The sequence below is a fragment of the Drosophila simulans genome, chromosome 2L, assembly GCF_016746395.2.
Source record: "Drosophila simulans strain w501 chromosome 2L, Prin_Dsim_3.1, whole genome shotgun sequence".
Lineage (NCBI taxonomy): Eukaryota > Metazoa > Arthropoda > Insecta > Diptera > Drosophilidae > Drosophila > Drosophila simulans.
The window spans coordinates 13,805,788-13,822,880 of record NC_052520.2 but is presented as its reverse complement, the minus strand read 5'-3'; the positions used below and the strand labels follow the sequence as shown (position 1 = coordinate 13,822,880).

At 42.6% G+C, this 17,093-nt stretch overlaps 1 protein-coding gene across 1 annotated transcript; it reads left to right on the top strand.

Moving 5' to 3' along the window:
- Positions 1-3,122: 3,122 nt before the first annotated feature.
- Positions 3,123-16,778, top strand: LOC6732293 (leucine-rich repeat-containing G-protein coupled receptor 5). The gene is made up of 14 exons (XM_016178285.3): positions 3,123-7,119; positions 8,401-8,472; positions 9,060-9,203; positions 9,554-9,697; positions 10,286-10,357; positions 10,432-10,503; positions 12,224-12,292; positions 13,395-13,532; positions 13,588-13,728; positions 13,794-13,859; positions 13,917-14,060; positions 14,128-14,495; positions 14,552-16,333; positions 16,391-16,778. The coding sequence occupies exons 1-14, from the start codon at positions 6,572-6,574 to the stop codon at positions 16,705-16,707; spliced, it is 4,077 nt and encodes a 1,358-aa protein (XP_016024955.1). The 5' UTR covers positions 3,123-6,571; the 3' UTR covers positions 16,708-16,778.
- The last annotated feature ends 315 nt before the right edge of the window (positions 16,779-17,093 follow it).

Sequence of the window (17,093 nt, the reverse complement as noted above, 5' to 3'; positions counted from 1 at the left end):
CATGGAGGGAAAACCCCGAAAAGAGTGTCAATGCACCCGGGGCAGAACTCAAGTCCCCGAAAGCCATTAAATATGGCAACATCAACCTAGAGAGCGCGCCGCGAGTGCAATTGTTAATTATGTATGCCAATCTGGTAGCCAGAAATGTTCACAACACTTTAGCGCCAAAGATATCAGCAGACAGCCGAAATCTCATGCATTTCATTAAGCCGAAAACAAAGAAAAAATGCCACAAAATGTAAGAAAGACCGAAATCATCACCCTAGTCACCACCACCCACACTGACCACCACCGGCCACAAAGTGTTGACGCGTGTTTGGATTTCCATTTAGGCCCTGGACACTGGAGACACTGTAAATCCAAAAAATTCCCAACAATTTCGATTCCCACTCGGATTGCATATTTAATCAGAGCTGCCAAGTCTCTACGTCGATGCAGCCCACATCAAGTTAAGTTTCAACTTAATTTGTAATCCATCAGCAATCCCGAGCATAACCCTCTTCTTGTTAATTTACGAGCTTCAAGTTTGGCCAAAAAAACCCCCGAAAAAAGGTTGCTCCGGGGCGTCATCAATTTTGGCAAATGTTCTTTCTCGGGCAGCTGCCGCTGCGATTCGCAAATTGCAGCTAATTGAAAAATGTATACACAACAAATAACAAAAAGCGAAGCCTAAGTGCATTTCCAAGGCGAGCCGGGGCAACTCAACGCTCTGAGTTGCAGTGGAGAGCGGGGTTTTCTATTGATGACGACAGTTTATAAGAATTACGCATGAACAAACTAATTTCCATTATGAAAAGCCCCAAAAGAAAAAACAAAAGCGTTGCAATGACAGACTAAGTGTGATAAACATGCCAAGATAGCCGACCAAGTGATGTTCTTTGTGAATAAAGCAATAAAAAATCCCAAATCAGAATAAAATTGCTGACAAATCCATAAGACGCAATATAGGTATTTTTAAGAATTTTAAAAAGATAAATTTAATTTATTAGATTATTGAAACGCGCCAAACTCCCAGTTCCAATGAGAGTATTTCGCTGGCAATCAAGTCTGGCGACTGCAATCACAAATTGGTAGCACAAAAATAAACATTTTCATTAAAAATGTTATATTTATTGAATGGCGACATCACTTTTGATATGATAACTCGGGCGTGGGCGTGGGTGCTCCTCTCTCGCCTTTTGATCGTCATTGGCGGAAATTGTCGTACAGTGGGAGAAAAGTGTTCAAGCAATTGACACGATTACCGAAATATGGGTCGCGATATATGGAAACGAGCTCGTCTATAAAGTCTATATGTATGCTTTTCATGGTGTTAATCAAAAAAGCGGTGCAAGTTTTTTAATGATGTTGCCACATTGGTGTAATTAGGCAAATGGAACGGGGCGCTGAGGGAAATGGAGACGAGTAGAAGATGCTGACAAAATCGTTCAAGCTGAAAGGAAAACTTTTGCCCTAATGCAATTTGCGCATTTGCCACAAATGGAAAATTTTCTACTTGGCTTCGAGTAAACTCCATGGCGACCCTTAGCCTTCAAGGTGTGACGATGAAAATTTACCCTTCATTGACTCAAAATGAGATTTCACTCGCTTTATTCGCTTTAAAGTGTGTCTCGGGAAAGCGTAATTAAGTTGCTTCATCAATTAATTCAAGTACACGCGACGAAAAGAAAAGGGTATTGTGATAATAATATATTTAATTAAATAAAATTTGCGAGGAATCAAACTAGTTAGCTCGTTTAAGTTACTTTCGCTTGTGTACTAATTTAATATATAGGTAAAATATATATCTTCCTACTTTCTGACTTTCTGAGGCCCACGGACTCGAAATGGTTATAAGCAGCATACAAATGTCAGTCAGCAATTACGCAGATAGCTAGGATGCTGGGAAGGACCTCCTCCATCTCAGTGGCCTGCTACTGACATCCTAGCCCAGCCACTTGAGTGTTACCAATTTGGGAGCTATAAAAATGTCTGCAGCAAAACAAAACACCGAAAATGTTGGAGGAGAAAGGAATTTTTTTCGGGTATTGTTGTCTAGTGCAGCGGTCAGAGTTAACAGGGTTCAACGGGTCGTATGCGTAATCAATTGTTGCAGCTGTGTCACGTTCTCCGAAAGATAGCCACAAATAAGTTGGGCCCGATCTGTTTGGCTCCCCCACTGCTACGATTTACTTAATCGAGTTTTGGACACATTTTCAGGTCAGTTGCCAGTTGGCAGCTGCCTTTGTGCTCGATTGTGCTCTATTGATTGCCAGCCAAGAGAACCAAAAAATGATACGAGCTGCAATAATAAACAAAGTGGCATTTCCATTTGCCAAAACGAATTGCTTGCATGCACGCAATTTCCCGGAAAATATGAAGGAAATGTGGAGAATGGAAAACAAAAGCTTCAAACCAATCAAGGGTCAAGATTTCGGGGATTAATTACTTTCGGTTGTCTTCAACAAAGAAGCTGAAAACGATTTCAGACACATTGCGGTCGTCAGACAATTGACCCAAACTGCCAATAAAATTGAGTAGCATGAAATGTAAATAAGAAGCCTTCTCTCATTCTGGCTAATAGGTCGATTATGAGCGCGATGACGTTGCCACTTTGCATCGCACACAGGCGAGGAGAATGTAATGAGAAAGCCATAAAATAAACAGTTGAATAATCGCCAATAATGAGAGCTGCCAGCGAGTTGTTCCCATCACTCCCTGGGGCTATCTGAAAGATACACGAAATCGATTCGACAGCAATCCGCACAATAATAACAACCCAAAATACATGTGAGCTGCTCAACAATGGGCCAAAAGCAAAAGAGCCACGAGATCAAAGCGATCAAAAGTTCCCCGATCGGTGGGATAAGGCCATCATATAAAAATCGGAGAGGTGTGAACTTTCTGGTGGCCTTTCTTTTGATTGGGGAACTCATATTGATAATTGTTTGGCAGGTCTGATGGAAGATCCACAGTTCTGTATGCTTAAACATTTATTGTCAGACTTTGGGGCTAAATGTTTATAATAATATTTGGATTAATTATTAACATTTTTAACATATCAATTGGTGATTTATAAGAAAGCCATAATTTAGAAAAGATATTCTCGTAGCATTGCCTCAAGTTTGTGAGATATAAATAAAAACCTTATGCCATATAATTCAACTATTTAATTAGTTAAATTTCATACTCATCAGCTGAGTTTTTCTCCTTTGGCGATTGAGTAGAAAATTGATTTTCACCTTAAACAGAAATCACATTTAATTATTTTTCTCTTAAAACAGATTCGAGCGCGCCAAAAAATTAAATAAATTATGCAACAGCTGTCATTAATAAAGTCGAGCGCGAAAAAGCCAAAAGCAACAAAAAATCGAAAATATCCCACAATGAATCAAGGTCAGTGTAAAAACAGCATAAATGCAACAGCAGCAACGCAACACAAAACAGCGGCAAATTGAAGTTGCATTTCGCGTTGAAAATCCAGTTTTGTATTTGGTGAGGTGCACTTGTAGTTAAAAAAAAAAAAAACACACAAGCCGCGATATATTCGAAAAACGCACTCACGTTCGAGTGACTATTGATTTCTTTTACATATCAAGTGAGCTGAAATTGATTCAATCATGCCGCACAGGTTTGCATCTCCGGCTGAGAGAATGCCGGCGCTCGGTTTTTGGGGAAATATAAATTTACTCCATGTCAAAATCAATTCACAGCAAGAAAATTAAACTTTTGCCATATCGGGTTTCATATTTTTCATATTTCCCACCGACATACTCACATTCACACTCACACTCACACACTCGCATCCACGGATCGCTTTTTTGGGGCGTGTCAGTGTCTGGGTTCTTGTAATTAATCGCTGTGAATGCAAAAATTTATGAGATTTTCATGGATTTTTGAAGCCTTCTGCGGAGTTATGTGGGTTGTCCACGGATTGGCATTGAAGTGCGTGGAAATCCGAAAAAAACACTCGCGGTGACTATGTGCCAACTGACCATATATCAATTAAAGTCACAGTCACAACAAAATCGTGTGACAATTAAATCCGCAATATACCGAATCGATTGACTTGGCAATCGTTCAACTGCGAACCATTTGCATGGCTCGGCGATAAATACGATAAACCGCTTTAACGATTATGTGATAAACACTGAGATTGATCTGTCACAATATCCAGTCAATGTCAACTAATCAGCCAGGCGGCTAATAGCAATATAATTAGTTAATTAAGACCCGTCCAAAAGCATAGAAGTCGGGGCTTGACTTAGACGAGATGAGATATCGGAAAACTTAAAGCAATACATAAATGTACATAAGCTCAATGCTTTCCTAGAAAATTTATGTTAAACTTATCAAGCTTAGTAGCCATATTTCCATTTATGTAAATTAAGTCATGAGAAAACCAGGTCCTTTCGCAGGTTATTCATTCACAAGCAAACAAACAAGTTTGCCAACCTTCTTCGGTGTTTCGAAATAAGATTTAATCAGTCCGCCAATTTTCAGCCAAACAATCCCAATCCGGAAAACGTGTGTTTGCATTTGTCTGCCTTTTGGTTTTGATTTTGTTTCCACTTATTTTATTTTGTTTTGCCTTGCTTTACCTTTTTCATTTTCTTCACACCCAACTTGGGATGTAAATATTTGAATTTTCCATTCGCTTGCAGATGGCTTAAAGTTTCCGATTGGCTAGGGTTGAAATTTCACCGCGAGAATGTGTTGCTAGGGGAAAGTATAACCATTTATACTTTAGTTAAGAGATTACATTTTTCCTTTATAAACCACTTTATTTCACTTCTCAAAGTTTACATAGTCATTTTCATCACCTTGTCGCCTACCTGCACAAACTCTTTCAAATTCGAATAAAAGATACTAAATAACCCAGTGTCTATAATCGATATTCATAGTAAATAAATAACAATCGCTGTTTGTTTACAATTAGTAAAGGCGAGGGAAGCGAAACGATTATTATTCATGAATGAAAATGGGCCATAAAATACCCCACAGATTCGATTAGAGCCAATTGAAATCATTCGTCGTCATCGCTGGCGGTATGGTTAGTGCTATTTAATACCTTAACAAGAAGATTATAAGTGGGTATATTAAATGGGTATATACATATATTCAATAAATCCAAAAAAAATGTTAGATTGAATTTGGTTTCATTTTGGATTTGTCACTTAGCCTTTTGGTTTTTCCTTTGAGATAATGGAATATATTGCCAAAATTCGTGTTTTAATTAAAGGTATAATTTTTATATATATTTCCTGTGCCAAAGTAGTATATAAGGGAAGGTATCTTACAGTCGTCATTGCCAAGTACTGGCTCTGTATTTTTTCTTATTTTTTTCCTTATCCACGGGCCACTTTTCCGAGGTGCCCAACTATCCGCTCAGTTGTTGCTGTTTTCGGTTGCTAGTTGCGAGGTCAGTGGAACATAAACATGCCATAAATCATCCGGCAAAAGTGTGAGCGAATTCGCGGCGGAGGCGGAGGTGGCTCGTGCTGGGAATCTCTTTTATTTTTGGACATATTTTTGTCCTTCCTCATCCTGCACTGAACTCATCATACTGGCATTTGGGGCGCGCTGAACGTGAAGTTAAGATTCATTTAGTTGTTGGGCGCACATACGAGTATGCGAAAAAAAAGCGATTCGTCGACACTTTGCAGCCCATCGCAAATCTAAAACTGTCAACAGACTCATTAATTATGACTTGGTCATAGTGGTGAAAAATGGGTCGTGGCCCACGATTCGGCCGGAAACATTCTGTGTCAAATTTGTCATTCATCAGGTTTGTGTGTGCGAGTGTGTGCTCTTCCCTTAGCCTTTTGTTTCTGACAGGAACAAGGCTCGGTCCTGTGTCCACCGGTTTGGGCCATCTCTAGTGATTTAGGTCCATTGTTTGGATGAAGTGTTTGATGGGCCGTTGGCTAATTTTGTACGTTATGAATTCGGGTTAAGCGTGGGTGAAAAACTTTCTTTTGTACCGGCATGATGAGGGTAATGTGACAAAAGTTTGTGGCACTGGACAAGAGAATCCACCTTTTTGCTTCAAAATATAGCTAATTATAAAATGTTGCATACAATTTAAATTAATATTGCCATAAATAGATAATAATCATTAAAACGTTAATAGCATAATGTGCTGCTGGGGATAATGGCATGCATTAGCCGCAAACCATCAAGAGCCCATATAACAAAAATTATAATAAATTACGAACCCTGACTGACACCTCATTATCGCATCCCCTTAGACAGCATCAATCACCCCGATAACCCGAGAATTCGCTGCATTTGAGCCACATTGAGCGTATAAAACGGCAGCAATCACAGTGAATGCCATTTGCCGTCGTGCAATATATACGTACATACATAAGAGAAAAAAAAAAACAATAAAGTGCAACTGAAGCGGAAAGTGAATGCAAAGTGAATGAAATAAATTCGAACTGCGGCAGAGAAGTGAGTGAGCTGAGTTTAAGGAACCGCAACGGCAGCCGAGAATCATGAGCGAGAAACGAATCGCACACAAAACTGTCATCAAATGACAAATGCTTGACAGCATCAATCAACAAAAGCGACGACAGCGACAGCGACGATGGCAGCACGTTGCCGGTGGAGCTGGCGCCTGGCGCTCTGCCCACTGCTGCTGCAACTGCTTCTGCAGCTGCTCCTGCTGCCGCCATCGGCAATGGGCCATGATGAAACCAAAGAAAATCCCGCTCCGGCCATGCAAAATAGCCAGGAGCAAGAGCCATATGTCCGCCTGCAACATCTGCAGCAGCAGCAGCAAAATCCACAAACCGTCCAACAACTTAGCCAAATTACCGTGAATAGAACCTCGAAATCAGCCACTGCCACGCCCACGGGCATCAGAGAGAACGTGATGCTGCCATCGGCCGATCCGGAGAAGGAGGCCCAGATCCTGTACGAGAAGTCCTTGCAGGAGTACCACGGCAGTCAGCTCTCCACCGCCTCCACCTCCATGGACGTCATCGCAGGCAAGCGGACTTTGCACTCCATTTGTGAGCGGTGGCTGCAGAAGCATTGCCACTGCACCGGCAGCGTGGAGGTCCTGCGGCTCAGCTGTCGAGGCATAGGGATCCTGGCCGTGCCCGTCAACCTTCCCAGCGAGGTTGTCGTCCTGTGAGTATACTTCCTATACTACATTCAACAGATTTAAATTGTTTTCTAAAATGTATGCAAATTACATTTAACATTCATTCATTGCTACATAATAGTTAAATATTATTTTAACGATAATAATAATGATATTAATGTTGCAGAAGACAGTGAAATTATTCATGTTGTGGAAAAAGGGAGATTTTTAAATGTATGCGCACAGAAAATTTGAATTTCGACAGGGTTATATTCATAAATGCAAATTATACTTCACTATCTAAATAATAATTTCAGAGTTCCAAGATTATGTTTCAAACTGAAGATATTTAACAGCTGTTCTAAACTTTCAAAGTAACAATAAAAAATGTTACATTTAAACTTGATTAAAATGAGCAAAAGGGTCTAAATCAAATGCTCACCTACTCTTTTTATTTCAAGCACATGTTTGATTTCTTTGCCCAATAACAATACATATTAAATAAGGTGTATCCTATCCACAATAGCTGCTTAATTACGCGATTAATAAATCGAAAACTTCGCCTTATTAAGCGATTAAGCCCGCTCAGCACGAGGTATTGAACCATTTCTCGCTGCTGAAATTCCGCAAATCGCATAATTACAAGTCAATTTCGCAGTCTTCGGTCCGATTCGGTTTCGGACGATTTTGGCATGCGGTTTAATCTAATTACACATACGCCACGTTGTGCAGCATTTCGCAATCATCGTCACCGTCGCGTCGTCATCGCAGCCATTGCTCACGTATGTGAGTCACGTTTTCTTGCCGCCGACGGGCTCTCTCAAAGGAGTTGGGCACCGCTTTTGGCTAAGCCAAAGTTTCAACTGATTAATGGCCAAGTCGAACGGTCCATAAATAAAAAAAATAATTTATTAATTAACGCATCGCTCAGGGACACTAGTCATAAGCCATTAAAATCAATCGAATCGCAGTTCCTACACTCACTTTAAACGGGGGAATCTTTGGATTTTGGCAAGAGTTTCGCTTGGCAAGGGGAGCATTTCCCAAAAAAAAAAAAACAAAATACCTGAAGGCGGTTTATCATCATTTTTACGCCATTTTCCGCTGTGCAAAGGTCCTGGGTTAGTGCAATATGTTTTTATGCCATTTTCAGTTTGATTGATGGCCCACAGAGGTTTTCCCCCATCGCAGCTATCATTTAAGCCTCGTTCTCAATTCATGACAATGGCAAATGTTTTCTCTTTGCCTTATTGATAGATGAAATGTTGGCAGCGATACAGTTATTAATTTGTTTATTGTTTTCCTTCTGTCATTCATTTCACCAACAGAGATTTGGGTAACAACAACTTAACCAAATTGGAGGCGAACTCATTTTTTATGGCACCCAATCTGGAGGAGCTGTGAGTATAAGTCCAGATTGATGTAAAAATGTAGCTCCGCAGTTTTATGGCCCCTTTAATTAATGATAAATTCACCAATTTCATTCATGGCCCAGATTATCCTGCCCATCCCAAATTAAGCTGTAGTAAAAACAATGAAAAACCCAGCTCCCTTGGTTTATTTTAGAAACCACAAAACTTCCCCATTTTAATCTGTGCTGGACTGCAGCGAAAGTGTAGAAATATGACAACAATATAAAAACTTTCGTCATTTTGAACAGTCAAAGTTGCCACCTCCGGGCATGGCAACTCATTATTCAATTTCACAGCGATTCCATACAAAAAAAAAAGGAAAATATCACAGCGGTCAACATACGACCCAATCCGGACCAAACCGCAGCTGCCCCACTCCTGGTTTTGGGTCCTGACCCTTGGTAATATAAATTACTTGATTACGCTGTATATTTCAGCGAGTTGGCACGATTAATTACTACCGACTTTGCTATCCTTGCAATTTCCTGCACTTTAGTCGACGACACTCGACTTTAGTTTGACTTTATGCGGTTATATACGTATTATCTGTTGACCAAGGGAAGGTTTATTTGCAGAACTTTGTCCGACAATAGCATCATTAATATGGATCCCAATGCATTCTATGGCCTGGCCAAACTGAAACGATTGAGCCTGCAGAACTGTGGCCTCAAGTCCTTGCCACCGCAGTCGTTCCAAGGACTTGCTCAGCTGACCAGCCTGTAAGTATGCAAAGAAAAATGTTTAAAATAATAAACACAGACCGCGATCTATCTCTGTATGTGTGTGTGCGTGAGTGTGAGAGTTCGTGGGACGTTGATGTTTGCTTTTAAGCACTGCAATTAAGTTGGGAATATCGCCGAGAGGAGATGTCGGAGCGCAGCGAGGACTTCTCAGCCGGATGAATTTGTTTGTTTTTCGGGGCAAACACACTGCCACACGCACATGCACTTGCCGAGCAATTACACGCTATTTTCTCATATTTTCCGCTTTTCTCTGCTGTTTTTCCCCCTTTTATTTGGATATTTTTGCAATGGTTACAAAAAAAAAAAATGAATAAAAACCCACACAGACAGCTGAATGGCAACGCCCTGGTCAGTCTGGATGGCGATTGTCTGGGCCACCTGCAGAAACTGCGCACCTTGCGATTGGAGGGCAATCTCTTCTATCGCATTCCCACGAATGCCTTGGCCGGACTCAGAACCCTAGAAGCACTGTGAGCCCTTTGACTTGCCTCGATTCGAGAGTTTTTAAACTAATTAACGTCCTGCATGCTACGAAAATTAGTAACCAAGTGAATTGGCCAAATGTGTTACCTTTTGATTCCTTAATCCCAATTGCTACGAGCGCATTATGTATAGCATGTGGTTCTATGTTTTGGCATGCACTCTGGTAAAAGGTTTTGTGTTAATTTAAGCAATCCAATTAGGATAATTATTTTGTCACACAATTTATGTGCAGGGAAACGAAATCGGGTTTGTCTAAACTCCATATTCACATTATTACTAATTTATGGCTTACAACCAAACAATTACTCAGATACATAAAGCAAATTATTTAATACGAAATACAATTGATTTAATACTTCACCTAAATCCCCTATCAAATTTACCACAGCCAATAATAATAATTTTATGTGCATGTTTTCATCGAACATTGAACCCGTAACCGTTCTCAACCCAAGTATATTACCATTTTTAATCTATAAACTTACTCGAGCCACAAAAAATGAAAGTTAGGGGATCATAAAACCATGCGATTGCTCATAATTTCTGTCTTCTGCTTCCACTTGAACCATCGACAGCAATTTGGGCAGCAATTTGTTGACAATAATAAACGACGAGGACTTTCCGCGAATGCCAAACTTGATCGTGCTGTAAGTAATTGGAGTCTCCTGGTAGCCACATTCATGTGCATAAGTTTCAGCATTTATTTCTTCTCATTTTGCAGTTTGCTGAAGCGAAATCAAATCATGAAAATCTCCGCGGGAGCTCTTAAAAATTTAACCGCCTTAAAAGTTTTGTAAGTAGCAAGAAGCGTCCGAAATAACTTCGAATACTTTAAGAACTTTATGCAGGAAACGCAAACACACACACATGAGCCAAAGGCACATGACATAAACACACTGACACCAAGAGGAGCCACAAAACTGCAATTGATATCAAATAGAAAAATGGGTTTCTTCACGCCTGAAGATGAGCGAATGAATACCCTGTAACTTTTATTTCGGTATCTGAGCAGCATTTTGAAGCATGCTAAACGCCAAACCCTAGTTTATTAACCATAGTCTGACACATAAGCTAGGGTATACTTATAATTATCATATTTGAATCAGCCAAATCAGCCAGATTTAGCCCATTAAAACTGTCAGGAAAATGTACAGAAAACGCGATGATACCTCAAGCGAGCAGAAGTGGCAAGTGGAAATGGTGTTTATCCGTTTTGCGGCCATGGCTCGAATAAATTTCAATTTTACAGCCAGAGCGTGGAAAACTTTTGGCTTTTCTTTATTTTCCCCCCTACTACGCTGGGTTCAGTTCGGATCGCTTGGGTTCCGACAGCTTAAATTGTCGTCGCCAGCGTTGACGTTCTGCGCTGCTGTTTACCGCAAATTTTTGGCTTTTCCGCTGCACGCTTTTCCGTGGGCGCATAAAAGAAAACCGCTTCCTTCGGCTCCTTAGCCACCCACATGTATTCCACAGACCCACAGACAAATATGCAAATTTATGTTGTGGCTGGCAGAGTCCCATTCACTTTGTCGCACGGGACTAAGGTGGGGGCGTGGCCAACCTTGCGAGGAATGCATCAAGTGAAAGTGAAAAACTTCTCCCCGTGCAATGCGTAAATCTAACCATTCGCCGAGAATGAGGAAAATATTCCGTGTGCATAGTGCCGTTTGCTTCTAGATTTATGGAAACACAGTCACGCCCACCGAAAGTGGAGTTAGAGTGGGTCATCTGCGGGGGAAAATGTGTTGGAAAATGAGATTGAAAGTTGGTGGCGAAAGCATCTGTTGTTCTCAGCACCATTTGGCATATGGTTAAAGAAGTTGAACAAAAAATAGGTCAACAGTCGCGTTGTAAAGTTTATTTAAAACTGATAAAAAAAAAATTACTCATTTAAGCTTTTGTTTTTCACTTCTGCATGGCAATTAAAAAACTATAACAATGAAATAACACCATTACATTTAAGAGATAAAAAAGCTGGAAATTAATGAACATTTTACTTGTTTTTAAGTATTTGTTCGCTGTTTTGTGGCCTCAATCGACTACACATTTACTGCATCACTTTAATTTGTTTTTATAGACTTAAAGCTTATTAAGTGATTTTTTTAAGCCAATTCCATCCAATAAATTTTAGCCATTAATAACTTGTTTACTTAAGCATAATCAGTCCAATTTGTCTATTAAGCAATGCTGTTCAAGGTTTTTGAAGTTCCTAAATAATATGATAAATAATTGAAATCAATGCAGTTTGTTGAAAAATACTCGCAAACTTTATGCTCACGCATAAATTTGCATTTGCTACCAGGAGTCACCCCATCGGAAATGGAAAACCCACCGCTTGGAGCTACGTGATGTCACGTAGGAAAACTGACCCCCAAACAAAGTCATGCAAATGGCTGTGATTTCTTTGGAAAATAAATGCGAGAGCAAAATTTGCAACTCAATTTCTATAATCGAAATCAAGAATAGTATTTCAAAGCAGCTTCCAAACTATACACTATATTCTCCCTTTGCAGGGAACTGGACGATAATTTAATAAGCAGCCTGCCCGAGGGACTCAGCAAATTGTCGCAACTGCAGGAGCTGTAAGTATATCAGATGAACAAGAAAGCACAGGTGCTTGGTCCATATTAGCTTAAAGTAGAGGGTGGGGAGCACTTGCAACTGCCACACTCTGGTGTTGTTGACTTGCCACGACATTTCCCACTTTGTGGGGCGGCAAACAGGCGGAAACCGAAAATCATAACGCATCATTACTTGTCCAATTTATGGCCATATCCAGTCGCAGCCGGCTCGATTCTATTCCATATCCTGCCAACCACGAATCGTGAACTGCAAGTTGCAGTTTGTTTTTGTCACACGACCGATTCCTTGACTTCAAACTCCGAAAGAAGCAAAGCAGCCACATCCAGACTGTCATTGCAATACTGACATCGTTTGCGATGGTATGGACCGAGAACTCCCCAAGGAAATTCAATTTCTGGTAAACAGGATAATTATGAGCATGTTAAATGTTGCGATAAAAGCCACGCTGTGCTGCATCTCCAGAGCCAGTGCATCCATGATTGGGGAATTAAGCGGCTAAATAAATTTGTACGAGTGTACGAGCAGAAAATCCAAGTCCCTCCACTTTGCCGTCATGTGTGTGCGGTTGGAAGGAATGTGGCACAAACAAAAAATTAAATTTAAAAGGATTAAGAGCTTCTGCGTTCTGTTGACTCCATTTGAAAAAGAATGGGAGCTAAGCCAAGTCGCTGCAACAAAGTAGACTAGATAAACAAATAGATCTTTGCCAGATATTCTGACGAAAAGCAATCCAAATGCAACTTAATTTGAGTGCTTTGAACATTTAAGTGTTCGTGTCGGGGAATTGAATACACGCCTTTATAGGTGAACTGCACTCTCAGCACCATGAAGTTTCATTCCCCCCTAAATGTTGGCCAAGAAACACAAAAAGACGTTAACAATATGAGCGCCCAAAAGTATGCTCTTGTCACAGTTTATTTTTGGCTTTGTTGGCTTGTTTGCAAAACTTGACTTTTAAATGCAGCTGCATCCGAGTGCCACTTGCCAGCAGTGTGTATTCCGAAAGATACTTTTCTTGGCATTGGATAAACGTTTTTATTAAACTTCTGCCACCCCTCCTCTCGATCTCTCGACCTCGCAACCTCAACCTCGACCCTCCAGTTCCATCACCAGCAATCGATTGCGCTGGATAAACGACACGGAACTGCCCAGGAGCATGCAAATGCTGGACATGAGGGCCAATCCTCTGTCCACGATTTCGGCAGGGGCGTTTCGGGGGATGTCCAAGTTGCGGAAGCTGTGAGTATCTCAATATCCGGGAGTGTCAGCTAAGTTAAAGCTCTCGCTTTTTCAGGATTTTATCGGATGTGCGAACTTTGCGCTCGTTTCCCGAACTTGAGGCATGCCATGCGCTGGAGATACTGAAACTGGATCGTGCCGGCATTCAGGAGGTGCCAGCGAATCTATGCCGCCAAACGCCAAGACTGAAGAGTTTGTGAGTTTTGAAACCTATAAGATTATGATTAGTTTGTAATCACATGGTAATAACACTATCTGCAGAGAACTAAAAACCAATTCCCTAAAACGCATCCCAAATTTAAGTAGCTGCAGAGACTTAAGGCTGTTGTAAGTTCCACATTAATAAATAGATTTGAGTATATAATACAAATATTTTTCAACCAGAGATCTATCGAGCAATCAAATTGAAAAGATTCAGGGAAAGCCCTTCAATGGATTGAAACAATTGCACGATCTGTTGCTCTCCTACAATCGAATCAAGGCACTGCCACAAGATGCCTTCCAGGGCATTCCGAAGCTCCAACTTCTGTGGGTTAATCTAAACCGAAATATATATGCAGAAAATAAAGAAAAATTCGTTTCGTTTTATTCACAGTGACCTGGAGGGCAACGAGATCTCGTACATACACAAGGAAGCCTTCTCCGGTTTCACAGCCCTCGAGGATCTCAACTTGGGCAACAATATTTTTCCAGAGTTGCCCGAATCGGGACTGCGCGCTTTGCTACACTTAAAGACCTTTAACAATCCAAAACTTAGGGAGTTTCCACCACCTGACACCTTTCCCAGAATCCAAACTCTTATACTCTCTTATGCCTACCACTGCTGCGCGTTTCTCCCACTGGTGGCCATGTCCTCCCAGAAGAAAACCTCCCAGGTCCAGGAGGCTGTACTCTTTCCCTCGGATGCGGAGTTTGATATGACTTTGTGGAACAACAGCATGATGAATATCTGGCCACAAATGCGTAAGTTAAGCCTTAATGTCTAGTGTGATATTATATTAATTTTTCTAACTCCCCAGATAACCTCAGCAAGCAGTTGGGTGCTTCCATGCACGATCCTTGGGAGACGGCCATTAACTTCAACGAGGAACAGTTGCAAACGCAAACGGGAGGCCAAATCGCCACCAGCTACATGGAAGAGTACTTCGAGGAGCACGATGTGAGTGGTCCTGCCACTGGATACGGCTTTGGCACTGGACTATTCTCTGGTATGTCCACAGAGGACTTTCAGCCGGGTTCGGTGCAGTGCCTGCCAATGCCAGGACCTTTTCTGCCCTGCGCCGATCTCTTCGATTGGTGGACTCTGCGCTGCGGAGTGTGGGTGGTTTTTCTGTTGTCCCTCCTGGGCAATGGAACGGTGGTGTTTGTGCTGCTCTGCTCGCGATCTAAGATGGATGTGCCCCGATTTTTAGTCTGTAATCTGGCCGCGGCCGACTTCTTCATGGGCATTTACCTGGGTATCCTGGCCATTGTGGATGCAGCGACGTTGGGCGAATTTCGCATGTTTGCCATTCCTTGGCAGATGTCCGTGCTCTGCCAATTGTCCGGTTTTCTGGCCGTACTCAGCTCAGAATTGTCCGTTTACACGTTGGCTGTGATCACCTTGGAGCGCAATTACGCCATCACTCATGCCATTCACCTGAACAAGAGGCTCTCCTTGAAGCAGGCGGGATATATAATGAGTGTAGGATGGGTTTTTGCCCTGATCATGGCTTTGATGCCTCTGCTGGGTGTTTCGGACTACAGGAAGTTTGCCGTGTGTCTGCCATTCGAGACCACCACGGGACCGGCCAGTTTGACCTATGTAATCTCACTGATGTTCATCAACGGATGCGCTTTTCTCACTCTGATGGGTTGCTACCTGAAGATGTACTGGGCCATAAGGGGCAGCCAGGCATGGAATACGAATGATTCGCGAATTGCCAAGCGAATGGCTCTGTTGGTCTTTACGGACTTCCTTTGCTGGTCACCTATCGCCTTCTTCTCCATCACTGCCATCTTTGGCCTGCAACTGATTTCCCTGGAGCAGGCCAAGATCTTTACGGTATTTGTGCTGCCTTTGAATAGCTGCTGCAATCCCTTTCTTTACGCCATAATGACCAAGCAGTTCAAGAAGGACTGTGTGATGTTGTGCAAACATTTCGAGGAATCCCGCGTTGTGGGAGGTGGCGGTCCGGGTGGACGTGGTGCAGTGGCAAGAACCAAGAGGGGTGAACTCCCGCCACCACTCTTGCCCGCTGCAGCGGTGGCACATCCGCCAGGCTGTCGATGTCTACGGATGCTGCCCAGCGAAATGCCCAACTGGCATAAAATGGAGCAGACGCCGAGCTTGTGGCAAAGATTGAGAACCTTCTGCTGCGGGGAGAGCCGAAAGCGTCGCAAACAGCGACGGCAACCGCAACAGCGACGCCAGAGAGCCTATACTGCCGCAGCCGCAAATCCGTATCAGTATCAGTTTGCTGAACTGCGTCAGCAGCGCCAGAATCGGGCCAGTTCAATTTCCAGCGAGAACTTCTGCAGCTCAAGATCCTCCAGCTGGCGACATGGTCCACCATCCTCAGCACCTGTGCCACCGGGTAACTGCAGCATGCCGCTGAAGATGCTGGAGCCACATGCTCATCCGCACGGTAATGGGCGCAGACGACACTCCGCCTGGTTGATCACGCGGAAAACGTCGCAGGACTCGAACTTGTCCAGCTCGCGCAATGACTCCTCCGCCTCGGCCACCACCGCCAGCACCTCCACCTTCCGGTTATCCCGGTCAAGTGCCGGCAGCAGCACACCCCTGCCCTCGATCATAGGTAAGTACCAGACCCAAATATTTAACATATATGTAGAAACACCTTTCCTTTGTACAGCCCACAACGGGAAGGCCCAGTTGGATGCAGTGAAACCACGATTGGTCCGCCAGGAAGCAGTCCAGGAGGAAGAGGACTCCTCACCACCCCGCCTGGGAGTGCGTTTCCTGCCCACCATACCCTCGGCTGCCGACAGTTCTGTCGTCATGGAAGATGGGGACTCGGCCAACACCGGAGTAGCCAGTTTTCTAGGCATGCCACTTCCTGGGGCGTCCAGTGGCTTCCTTATAGCTCCAACTACCGCTGCCACCTCTCCACCACCGGTGGTCCTGCAGCCGGCAAAGCCACCTCCCGATCCCAACGACGCACCACTATGATGGTGGGACTGGCGCTGGCCAAGATTGGGTGGGGCCAACCGGGAGACCTTTCTGTAAAAGTAATGGGGAACAGGACGAAAGCTGACTGTGTTCATAGATTGTATATGGGGTGGGCTGGGGAGGTGATGAGGGCTGTTCGATTGGGTTGGCACTTAGGCTAAGTAAGACACAAATTAATAAAATTCGCATTAGGCATATACAAAATATAATGTATTTGTAGCATTAAGTAGCCAATTTGTTAAGTAAGAACAACCGAAGATCCGGATCCCATTATATCAACACACAAGCCAAAAGGATAACAACGTTGAAAGGATCAGCCACCACTTCAGTTTCTCAAATTATTGTTACATTTTAAAATATAAAAATTTGTTTTTTATGTTTTGTGC